Source organism: Mobula hypostoma, chromosome 28 (assembly GCF_963921235.1).
Source record: "Mobula hypostoma chromosome 28, sMobHyp1.1, whole genome shotgun sequence".
In the NCBI taxonomy this organism is placed as follows: Eukaryota; Metazoa; Chordata; class Chondrichthyes; order Myliobatiformes; family Myliobatidae; genus Mobula; species Mobula hypostoma.
In genome coordinates, this window is record NC_086124.1 from 29,205,922 (window position 1) to 29,219,110 (window position 13,189).

The 13,189-nt window shown below is 54.8% G+C and overlaps 1 protein-coding gene across 2 annotated transcripts in view; it reads left to right on the forward strand.

The window, feature by feature from the left end:
* Window positions 1-13,189, forward strand: part of gripap1 (GRIP1 associated protein 1) — a 100,122-nt gene that overhangs the window by 66,071 nt on the left and 20,862 nt on the right. For both annotated transcript variants that reach the window (XM_063034674.1, XM_063034673.1), the window contains 2 exons: window positions 12,274-12,348; window positions 12,750-12,962. In XM_063034674.1, coding sequence (XP_062890744.1) covers window positions 12,274-12,348; window positions 12,750-12,962 — 288 coding nt within the window. The remainder of the gene's footprint in view (window positions 1-12,273; window positions 12,349-12,749; window positions 12,963-13,189) is intronic.

The window sequence follows — 13,189 nt, forward strand, 5'->3', positions numbered from 1 at the left end:
CCGGGACTGGAGAGGGTACGGGACAGATACTGTGTTCGGTAATGGGACCGGAACTGGAGAGGGTACGGGACAGATACTGTGTTTGGTCACGGGACCAGGACTGGAGAGGGTAGTGGACAGATACTGTGTTCAGTAAAGACATCAGGACTGGAGAGGGTACGAGACAGATACTGTGTTCGGTAACGGGACCGGGACAGGAGAGGGTACGGGACAGATACTGTGTTCGGTATCGGGACCGGGACTGGAGAGGGTACGGGACAGATACTGTGTTCAGTCAAGGGACCGGGTCTGGAGAGGTTACGGGGCAGATACTGTCCTCGGTAATGGGACCGAGTCTGGAGAGGGTACGGGACAGATACTGTGTTCGGTCACGGGACCAGGACTGGAGAGGGTACGGGACAGAAACTGTGTTCGGTAACGACACCGGAACTGGAGAGGGTAGTGGACAGATACTGTGTTCGGTAAAGACATCGGGGCTGGAGAGGGTACGGGACAGATACTGTGTTCGGTCACGGGACCGGGACTGGAGAGGGTACGGAACAGATACTGTGTTCGGTAAAGACATCGGGACAGGGGAGGGTACGGGACAGAAACTGTGTTCGGTGACGACACCGGGACTGGAGAGGGTACGGGACAGATACTGTGTTCGGTAAAGACATCGGGACTGGAGAGGGTACGGGACAGATACTGTGTTCGGTAATGGGACCGGGACTGGAGAGGGTACGGGACAGAAACTGTGTTCGGTAACGACACCGGAACTGGAGAGGGTAGTGGACAGATACTGTGTTCGGTAACGGGACCGGGACTGGAGAGGGTAGTGGACAGAAACTGTGTTCGGTAACGACACCGGAACTGGAGAGGGTACGGGACAGATACTGTGTTCGGTAATGGAACCGGAACTGGAGAGGGTATGGGACAGATACTGTGTTCGGTAACAACATGGGGCTGCAGATCGTAACAGGACAGATACTGTGTTCGGTAACGGGACCGGGACCGGAGAGGGTACGGGACAGATACTGTGTTCGGTAACGGGACTGAAACTGGAGAGGGTACAGGACAGATACTGTGTTTGGTAATGACGCTGGGACCGGAGAGGGTACAGGACAGAGACTGTGTTCGGTAACGGGACCAGGACTGGAGAGGGTACAGGACAGATACTGTGTTCGGTAACGGGTCCGGGACTGGAGAGGGTACGGGACAGAAACTGTGTTCGGTAACAGGACTGGGACTGGAGAGGGGACGGGATAGATACTGTGTTTGGTAACGGGACCGGGACTGGAGAGGGGACGGGACAGATACTGTGTTCGGTAACGGGACCGGGACTGGAGAGGGGACGGGACAGATACTGTGTTCGGTAACAGGACCGGGACTGGAGAGGGGACGGGATAGATACTGTGTTCGGTAACAGGACCGGGACTGGAGAGGGGACGGCACAGATATTGTGTTCAGTAAAGGGACCAGGACTGGAGAGGGTATGGGACAGATACTGTGTTTGGTAACAGGACCGGGACTGGAGAGGGGACGGGATAGAAACTGTGTTTGGTAACGGGACCGGGACTGGAGCGGGGACGGGACAGATACTGTGTTTGGTAACAGGACTGGGACTGGAGAGGGGACGGGATAGATACTGTGTTTGGTAACAGGACTGGGACTGGAGAGGGTACAGGACAGATACTGTGTTCGGTAACGGGACCGGGACTGGAGCGGGGACGGGATAGATACTGTGTTTGGTAACAGAACTAGGACTGGAGAGGGGACGGGATAGATACTGTGTTTGGTAACAGGACTGGGACTGGAGAGGGTACAGGACAGATACTGTGTTCGGTAACGGGACCGGGACTGGAGCGGGGACGGGATAGATACTGTGTTTGGTAACGGGACCGGGACTGGAGAGGGGACGGGACAGATACTGTGTTTGGTAACGGGACAGGGACAGGAGAGGGGACGGGATAGATACTGTGTTTGGTAACGGGACCGGGACTGGAGAGGGGACGGTATAGATACTGTGTTTGGTAACGGGACCGGGACTGGAGAGGGGACGGGATAGATACTGTGTTTGGTAACGGGACCGGGACTGGAGAGGGGACGGGATGGATACTGTGTTCGGTAACGGGACCGGGACTGGAGAGGGGACGGGATAGATACTGTGTTCGGTAACGGGACCGGGACTGGAGAGGGGACGGGATAGATACTGTGTTTGGTAACGGGACCGGGACTGGAGAGGGGACGGGATAGATACTGTGTTCGGTAACGGGACCGGGACTGGAGAGGGGACGGGATAGATACTGTGTTTGGTAACGGGACCGGGACTGGAGAGGGGACGGGACAGATACTGTGTTTGGTAACAGGACCGGGACTGGAGAGGGGACGGGATAGATACTGTGTTTGGTAACAGGACCGGGACTGGAGAGGGGACGGGATAGATACTGTGTTTGGTAACGGGACCGGAGGGACTGGAGAGGGGACGGGATAGATACTGTGTTTGGTAACGGGACCAGGGACTGGAGAGGGGACGGGATAGATACTGTGTTTGGTAACGGGACCGGGACTGGAGAGGGGACGGGATAGATACTGTGTTTGGTAACGGGACCGGGACTGGAGAGGGGACGGGATAGATACTGTGTTTGGTAACGGGACCGGGACTGGAGAGGGGACGGGATAGATACTGTGTTCGGTAACGGGACCGGGACTGGAGACGGGACCGGGACGGACTGGAGAGGGGACGGGATAGATACGGGACCGGGACTGGAGAGGGGACGGGATAGTTGTGTTGGTAAAGGCGGGACCGGGACGGGACTGGAGAGGGGACGGGATAGATACTGTGTTTGGTAACGGGACCGGGACTGGAGAGGGGGAGCGGGGACGGGATAGATACTGTGTTTGGTAACGGGACCGGGACTGGAGAGGGGACGGGATAGATACTGTACTGTGTTGGTAACGGGACCGGGACTGGAGAGGGGACGGGATAGATACTGTGTTTGGTAACGGGACCGGGACTGGAGAGGGGACGGGACAGATACTGTGTTTGGTAACGGGACCGGGACTGGAGAGGGGACGGGATGGATACTGTGTTTGGTAACGGGACCGGGACTGGAGAGGGGACGGGATAGATACTGTGTTTGGTAACGGGACCGGGACTGGAGAGGGGACGGGATAGATACTGTGTTTGGTAACGGGACCGGGACTGGAGAGGGGACGGGATAGATACTGTGTTTGGTAACGGGACCGGGACTGGAGAGGGGACGGGATAGATACTGTGTTTGGTAACGGGACGGGACTGGAGGTAGGGGACGGATAGATACTGTGTTTGGTAACGGGACCGGGACTGGAGAGGGGACGGGATAGATACTGTGTTTGGTAACGGGACGGGACTGGAGAGGGGACGGGAAGATACTGTGTTTGGTAACGGGACCGGGACTGGAGAGGGGACGGGATAGATACTGTGTTCGGTAACGGGACCGGGACTGGAGAGGGGACGGGATAGATACTGTGTTCGGTAACGGGACCGGGACTGGAGAGGGGACGGGATAGATACTGTGTTCGGTAACGGGACCGGGACTGGAGAGGGGACGGGATAGATACTGTGTTTGGTAACGGGACCGGGACTGGAGAGGGGACGGGATAGATACTGTGTTTGGTAACGGGACCGGGACTGGAGAGGGGACGGGATAGATACTGTGTTTGGTAACGGGACCGGGACTGGAGAGGGGACGGGATAGATACTGTGTTTGGTAACGGGACCGGGACTGGAGAGGGGACGGGATAGATACTGTGTTTGGTAACGGGACCGGGACTGGAGAGGGGACGGGATAGATACTGTGTTTGGTAACGGGACCGGGACTGGAGAGGGGACGGGATAGATACTGTGTTTGGGACCGGGACTGGAACGGGACCGGGACTGGAGAGGGGACGGTTTGGTAACGGGACGGGACTGGAGAGGGACGGATAGATACTGTGTTCGGTAACGGGACCGGGACTGGAGAGGGGACGGGATAGATACTGTGTTCGGTAACGGGACCGGGACTGGAGAGGGGACGGGATAGATACTGTGTTTGGTAACGGGACCGGGACTGGAGAGGGGACGGGATAGATACTGTGTTTGGTAACGGGACCTAACGGGACCGGGACTGGAGAGGGGACGGGATAGATACTGTGTTGGTAACGGGACCGGGACTGGAGAGGGGACGGGATAGATACTGTGTTTGGTAACGGGACCGGGACTGGAGAGGGGACGGGATAGATACTGTGTTTGGTAACGGGACCGGGACTGGAGAGGGGACGGGATAGATACTGTGTTTGGTAACCGGGACCGGGACTGTGTTGGTAGAGGGGACGGGATAGATACTGTGTTTGGTAACGGGACCGGGACTGGAGAGGGGACGGGATGATCGTGTTTGGTAAGGGACGGGACTGGAGAGGGGACGGAAGATACTGTGTTTGGTAACGGGACCGGGACTGGAGAGGGGACGGGATAGATACTGTGTTTGGTAACGGGACCGGGACTGGAGAGGGGACGGGATAGATACTGTGTTTGGTAACGGGACCGGGACTGGAGAGGGGACGGGATAGATACTGTGTTCGGTAACGGGACCGGGGGACTGGAGAGGGGACGGGATAGATACTGTGTTCGGTAACGGGACCGGGACTGGAGAGGGGACGGGATAGATACTGTGTTTGGTAACGGGACCGGGACTGGAGAGGGGACGGGACAGATACTGTGTTTGGTAACGGGACCGGGACTGGAGAGGGGACGGGATAGATACTGTGTTCGGTAACGGGACCGGGACTGGAGAGGGGACGGGATAGATACTGTGTTTGGTAACGGGACCGGGACTGGAGAGGGGACGGGATAGATACTGTGTTTGGTAACGGGACCGGGACTGGAGAGGGGACGGGATGGATACTGTGTTTCGTAACGGGACCGGGACTGGAGAGGGGACGGGATAGATACTGTGTTTGGTAACGGGACCGGGACTGGAGAGGGGACGGGATAGATACTGTGTTTGGTAACGGGACCGGGACTGGAGAGGGGACGGGATAGATACTGTGTTCGGTAACGGGACCGGGACTGGAGAGGGGACGGGATAGATACTGTGTTCGGTAACGGGACCGGGACTGGAGAGGGGACGGGATAGATACTGTGTTCGGTAACGGGACCGGGACTGGAGAGGGGACGGGATAGATACTGTGTTCGGTAACGGGACCGGGACTGGAGAGGGGACGGGATAGATACTGTGTTCGGTAACGGGACCGGGACTGGAGAGGGGACGGGGACGGGAACGGGACCGGGACTAGATACTGTGTTCGGTAACGGGACCGGGACTGGAGAGGGGACGGGATAGATACTGTGTTCGGTAACGGGACCGGGACTGGAGAGGGGACGGGATAGATACTGTGTTTGGTAACGGGACCGGGACTGGAGAGGGGACGGGATAGATACTGTGTTTGGTAACGGGACCGGGACTGGAGAGGGGACGGGATAGATACTGTGTTTGGTAACGGGACCGGGACTGGAGAGGGGACGGGATAGATACTGTGTTTGGTAACGGGACCGGGACTGGAGAGGGGACGGGATAGATACTGTGTTTGGTAACGGGACCGGGACTGGAGAGGGGACGGGATAGATACTGTGTTTGGTAACGGGACCGGGACTGGAGAGGGGACGGGATGATACTGTGTTCGTAACGGGACCGGGACTGGAGAGGGGACGGGATGTGTTGTTCGGTAACGGGACCGGGACTGGAGAGGGGACGGGATAGATACTGTGTTCGGTAACGGGAACGGGACCGGGACTGGAGAGGGGACGGGATAGATACTGTGTTCGGTAACGGGACCGGGACTGGAGAGGGGACGGGATAGATACTGTGTTCGGTAACGGGACCGGGACTGGAGAGGGGACGGGATAGATACTGTGTTCGGTAACGGGACCGGGACTGGAGAGGGGACGGGATAGATACTGTGTTCGGTAACGGGACCGGGACTGGAGAGGGGACGGGATAGATACTGTGTTTGGTAACGGGACCGGGACTGGAGAGGGGACGGGATAGATACTGTGTTTGGTAACGGGACCGGGACTGGAGAGGGGACGGGATAGATACTGTGTTTGGTAACGGGACCGGGACTGGAGAGGGGACGGGATAGATACTGTGTTTGGTAACGGGACCGGGACTGGAGAGGGGACGGGATAGATACTGTGTTTGGTAACGGGACCGGGACTGGAGAGGGGACGGGATAGATACTGTGTTCGGTAACGGGACCGGGACTGGAGAGGGGACGGGATAGATACTGTGTTCGGTAACGGGACCGGGACTGGAGAGGGGACGGGATAGATACTGTGTTCGGTAACGGGACCGGGACTGGAGAGGGGACGGGATAGATACTGTGTTCGGTAACGGGACCGGGACTGGAGAGGGGACGGGATAGATACTGTGTTTGGTAACGGGACCGGGACTGGAGAGGGGACGGGATGATACTGTGTTGGAACGGGACCGGGACTGGTGTTGTAACGGGAGGGGACGGGATAGATACTGTGTTCGGTAACGGACGGGACTAACGGGACCGGGACTGGAGAGGGGACGGGATAGATACTGTGTTTGGTAACGGGACCGGGACTGGAGAGGGGACGGGATGGATACTGACTGTTTCGGTAACGGGACCGGGACTGGAGAGGGGACGGGATAGATACTGTGTTTGGTAACGGGACCGGGACTGGAGAGGGGACGGGATAGATACTGTGTTTGGTAACGGGACCGGGACTGGAGAGGGGACGGGATAGATACTGTGTTTGGTAACGGGACCGGGACTGGAGAGGGGACGGGATAGATACTGTGTTCGGTAACGGGACCGGGACTGGAGAGGGGACGGGATAGATACTGTGTTCGGTAACGGGACCGGGACTGGAGAGGGGACGGGATAGATACTGTGTTCGGTAACGGGACCGGGACTGGAGAGGGGACGGGATAGATACTGTGTTCGGTAACGGGACCGGGACTGGAGAGGGGACGGGATAGATACTGTGTTCGGTAACGGGACCGGGACTGGAGAGGGGACGGGATAGATACTGTGTTCGGTAACGGGACCGGGACTGGAGAGGGGACGGGATAGATACTGTGTTTGGTAACGGGACCGGGACTGGAGAGGGGACGGGATAGATACTGTGTTCGGTAACGGGACCGGGACTGGAGAGGGGACGGGATGGATACTGTGTTTGGTAACGGGACTGGGACAGGAGAGGGGACGGGATAGATACTGTGTTTGGTAACGGGACCGGGACGGGAGAGGGGACGGGATAGATACTGTGTTCGGTAACGGGACCGGGACTGGAGAGGGGACGGGATAGATACTGTGTTCGGTAACGGGACCGGGACTGGAGAGGGGACGGGATAGATACTGTGTTCGGTAACGGGACCGGGACTGGAGAGGGGACGGGATAGATACTGTGTTCGGTAACGGGACCGGGACTGGAGAGGGGACGGGATAGATACTGTGTTTGGTAACGGGACCGGGACTGGAGAGGGGACGGGATAGATACTGTGTTCGGTAACGGGACCGGGACTGGAGAGGGGACGGGATAGATACTGTGTTTGGTAACGGGACCGGGACTGGAGAGGGGACGGGATAGATACTGTGTTTGGTAACGGGACCGGGACTGGAAAGGGGACGGGATAGATACTGTGTTTGGTAACGGGACCGGGACTGGAGAGGGGACGGGATAGATACTGTGTTTGGTAACGGGACCGGGACTGGAGAGGGGACGGGATAGATACTGTGTTTGGTAACGGGACCGGGACTGGAGAGGGGACGGGATAGATACTGTGTTTGGTAACGGGACCGGGACTGGAGAGGGGACGGGATAGATACTGTGTTTGGTAACGGGACCGGGACTGGAGAGGGGACGGGATAGATACTGTGTTCGGTAACGGGACCGGGACAGGAGCTGTAAGGAGAGGCTGAACAGGAGTGATCAAAGAAATCATGAGGGGCACAGAGAAGGTGAATTGGCTCAGACTTTCCCAGGGTAGGGGAGTCTAAACCCAGCAAGAGGGGAAGGGTTTTAAAGGGGTGCTGAACGGCTGGTTTTCGATGTGGGTGTATGGAATGAGCTGAGCTGCCAAAGGAAATGTTTGAAGTGGGACCAGTAAGAATTTTTAAAAGACATTCAAACAGGTATAAGGAGAGGAACAGTTTAGATGGATTTGGGCCAAGTAAGGCATTAGTCAGACCGCAGTTGGGAGTATTATGTGCAGGTTTGGGCCCCTTATTTTATAAAGGATGTACCGACATTGGAGAGGGTCCAGAGGAGCTCCTCAAAACATGTTTTGGGAATGAAAGGGTTTGGGCATCAGGACTCGTTTTGATTTTATGAAAATGAGTGGAGGTCTCATTGAAACCTGGTTAAAGTCTAGGACCAGAGAGCATAGCCTCAGAATAGAACAATGCCCTTTAGAACAGAGATGAATGGGAATTTCATTAGCCAGAGGGTGATGAATCTGTGGAATTCATTGGCACAGATGGCTGTGGACGCCAAGTCATTAGGTATATTTAAAGCAGGGGTTGATAGGTTGATTAGAGACAGCATCAAAGGTTGCGGGGAGAATGTGGTTCAGAGTGATGCTGTAAATCAGCCATGATAGAATGGTGGAGAAGACTCAATAGGCTGAATGGCCTAATTTTGGTTAATCTGCCAGCCTGCTTTTCCAAAACAAAATCCTCAATACCCGAGAGATTCCCTGCTAAGCAGCTAGAAGCCCAGGATCTCAGCCCAGTTCCAGAGGGGCAGTGCTTGTATCCTCAGCCCTCGTGCGTCAGTAGAGTAAGCAGCTGTCGTAACGTGCCCTTGGTATGTAGATAGTTTAAACTCACAGTTTACCTCATTATGGCCTTGCTCTGCCTGTTTATTGTCTGCCTGCACTGCACTTTCTCTGTAGCTGTTTCACTTTAATCTCCATCCTGTTATTGTTTTACCTCGTGCACTGTGTAATGAATTGATATGTGTGAAGAAGCTTTTCACTGACCACTTTATCTAAGCCTTTCAGTTATCAGTAGATTTCAATGAAATTCCCCCCCCACCCCCATCCATCTAAGCTCCAGCAAATACAGGCCCAGAGCCATCAAATGTTCCTGATCTTACTATTGCGTTTCAAAGATTCATCACCTTCAAAATAAAAATCACCTCACCTGTCTTAAACAGGCACCCGTTCACTTTTCTGATGAGCAGTGATACCAGGACGTGCCCTCTTCTCATCACTACCATCAGGGAGGAGGTACAGAGCCTGAAGGCACACACTCAATGATTCAGGAACAGCTTCTTCCCCTCTGACATCTGATTTCTGAATGGACAATAAACCATAGTCACTACCTCACTACTTTTTTATTTCTGTTTTTACACCACTTATTTAATTTAACTTTTTCATAAATATATTTACTGTTAATTCAGTTTTTGTTTCTATTATTATGTATCACAATGTACTGCTGCCACGAAGACAACAAATTTCATGACATACTTTAAACCTGATTCTGATTTATTTATTTATTGAGATACAGCGCTGAATAGGCCCTTCTGGCCCTTTGAGTCGAGCTGCCCAGCAATCCCCTGATTTAATCCTAACCTAATCACAGAAGAATTTACAATGACCAACCAACCGGTACGCCTTTGGACTGTGGGAGGAAACCAGAGCACCCGGGGAAAACCCACGCTTCTGATACTGACTCCTCACCAGATTCTCGGAGAAGAGAATACCCACTCCTCAGGATCTTGGCTGTTTCTGTCCCAATGCCCTGTCGCGCTAATAAAAACCCTTGGCGTTTGGAACTCCCCTCTAGTCGACCCTCTCCGAACCTGCTCCCAAAGCATTAACGTTCTTCCACACTCAAGGAGACCGATGGTGTCCACAGAGCTCCAGATCTGTAAAACTGAAGCAGAACCTCACCTGATTTTTATTCAATTCCCCTCACAATAAACACTAACATCAATAATTATTAATTATTTGTAGTAACTGCACACTCGCATCTGTGAATCATGCATCAGAACTCCCAGATCACTCTGCTGTCTCCCTGCGTTTAGATAATAGGATTCTTCATTCATCTTGCCAAGGTTTTGATAACAAGTCTGTATCAATATCGGCGATGTCTTCCTGCATTAAGTACTGCTAAAGCTGTTAACGGCCTTCTGTAGCTGGCTGTGATGGGGGGGCGGAGTGGCGGGGAAGAGAGCGAGAGGATCATTGCCCAGTGAACCCGGTGTTGGAGAGGGGTGGAGGGATCAGACTACACACACTCCTGTTCCCCCTCTGCCAGGGTTTCTGCTCCCCATTGCTACCCAGAGACCGATGGATTGACAGGAGAGAGAGGGGAATCGGACAGCAATCCTCCTCCCCATCACTGCCCAGTCACCCCGGGGTTAGAGAGAGAGAGGGGGGTGGGATTCAAACAGGAATCCTATTCCCCATAACTGCACCGTCACCCCGGGGCTAGAGAAACGGAGAGATGGGGGGTGGGCAGGAAGAGAGTGGGGAGAGAAAGAATCAGAGAGGGTTTCTGTTCTCCATCACTGCCCAGTCACCCTTGAGAGAGAGAGAGAGAGAGAGAGAAAGATGGACAGAGACAGCATCAGCCAGCGTTCCTGTTCCCACTATAGAGATCAGTCGGAAGACAAGCAATGAGATGAGAGATTTCCTCCACCTCGGTGGGAAAAATAATCAGTGAGAGAGGCCAGGAGCCAGTGTGAGACAGAGGCGTGGGCCAATCCTTGTAAGTGAGAGCAGGAAGGGCTGTGCAGGGGTGTAGTTGAAATGTGGGACACACTGCCGGTGGGGGTGGAGGAGAACGTCCCACTGTCACCGTCAGTAGGGATTTGGATGGAGATACAGCAGATTGGAAGGATGCAGAGAACGGGCTGGGGAATGGACCGAGTGACTTTCTCTGCCAGCGCAGATCTGATGGGCCAGATAGCCTCTGTCTGTGTCGTAGGTGCAGGTAGACTTCATAGTCAACAAATCACCAGTGATTAGGAAGACAAATGCAATACTGTCCCGCAATGGCGTGCCCACTGGAACACGAGATGGTGAACGATGCCCGGGCAGGGTGAAGCCCGCAGCAGTCCTGACATGCAAATCTGTGGGCAAAGTACTGAACAAGAGCAGGGAATCTGAGCGAGGCCCTCACCAGCAGCAGTGTGTTTGGTCTGTGCTCACCGGGAGCAGTGTGTATAGGTCTGTCTTCACCAGGAGCACCTCTGTCAAGTCTCCCCTCAACCTTCTACGCTCCAAAGAATAAAGACCCAAGTTGTTCAACCTTTCTCTGTAACTTAGGAGATGAAACCCAGGCAACATTTTAGTAAACCTCCTCTGTACTCTCTCAATTTTATTGACATCCTTCCTGTAATTCGGTGACCAGAACTGTACACAATACTCCAGATTTGGCCTTACCAATGCCTTATACAAATTCAGCATTACATCCCAACTCCTATACTCAATACTCTGATTAATAAAGGCCAGCAAACCAAAAGCTTTCTTCTCCACCCTATCCACATAGGTCTGCGCTCACCAGTGTGCAGTGTGTATAGGTCTGCCCTCCGTGTTTCAGAGTCCGAGTCACGGGTGGAATCAGACCCGAATCATCCGTGCCAACCAAGATGCTGATTTCAGCTAACCCCATTGGCCTGCCTTTGACCATAAGACATGGGAGCAGAATTAGGGCATCTGGCCTCTTGGCTGACTTATTTTCTCTCTCAACCCCATTCTCTTGCCTTCTCCCCGTAACCTCTGACGCCCTGTCGAATCAAAATCCTGTCAACCTCCGCTTCAAATATACTCAATGATTGGCTTCCACAGCCGTCTGTGGCAAAAATTTCCATGGATTCACCACCCTCTGGCTAAAGAAATTCCTCCTCATCTCCGTTCTAAATGGACGTCGCTCTAATCTGTGGCTGTGCCCTCTGGTCCTAGGCTGTCCCTATATAGCAAACATCCTTTCCACATCCGCTCTATCTCGGTCTTTCCACATTTGATAGGTTTCAGTGGGATTTCCCTCCCCACCCCACCATTCTTCTGACAACAGCAAATACCGGCCCAGGGCCAACAAGCACACCTTTTATGTTAACCCTTTCATTCCTGGGATTATTTTCATGACCCTCTCCAATGCCAGCAAATCCTTCCTTAAATGGGGGGCCTAAAACAGCTCTCAATATTCCATGAGGTCCGACCAAAGCCATACAAAATCCCAGCATTACGTCCTTGCTGACCTGTCCCTCTTCTGTCCTTTCCTCTCGTGCAGGGTGTGACGCAAGCCAACGGGCTGCTCCTAGAGCAGGTACAGCAGCTGGAGCAGGAGCTGGAGGAGGCTCGGAAGGTGAGATCTCTGATCTGCTGTCCCTCCCCACCCCACCCGAACAGCTTATCCGGAGCTGGCACACACGTGCTCTCCTCCCCCCCCTCCCCGAGATGCCCACAGTCTCCCTCAACCTCCTCTCCGTCCACCCTCTGCACAAGCCACCCTCCCCTTCCATACCTCTCTGTCATCTCTCTTTCCTTTCTCCCCCTCCCTCTGTCCCTATCTCATCTCTCACTCTCTGTATATATCCCTCTATATCTCTATCTCACGTGCATTCTCGAGTTCTCAGGAGTGTGCTAACTTTCTCTGTGTTTTCTCCCAAACCCCTTCTACCCCCCCCTCCACATTCCTGTCCCATCCTGGACTGCGTGTCTCCTCCACCGCCCCCCACCCCCAACTTCTGTTGACCTGTGCCACAGTCAGCGGACAAGCGTAAGGCCATGCTGGATGAGCTGGCCATCGAGATCCAGCAGGAGAAGGGCCGTCACAAGGAGGCGGTGGGCGACCTGAAACTGCAGCACGAGAAGGAGGTGCTGGCCGTCCGCGCCAAGTACGAGAGGGAGCTGCGCGAGCTGTACGAGAACAAGAATCACAGCGAGGACGAGCTGAAAGCCCAGCTCCGGGAGGAGAAGGTCAGGGAGGGAGGAGGGTCCAGCTCCGGGAGGAGAAGGTCTGGGAGGGAGGAGGGCCTGGCTCCGGGAGGTCAGGGAGGGAGGAGGGCCTAGATCCAGGAGAAGGTCAGGGAGAGAGGAGGGCCTGGCTCCGGGAGGTCAGGGAGGGAGGAGGGCCTAGCGCCAGGAGGAGAAGGTCAGGGTGGGAGCTGAGGACCCATCTCCAGGAGAAGGTGAGGGAGGGAGGG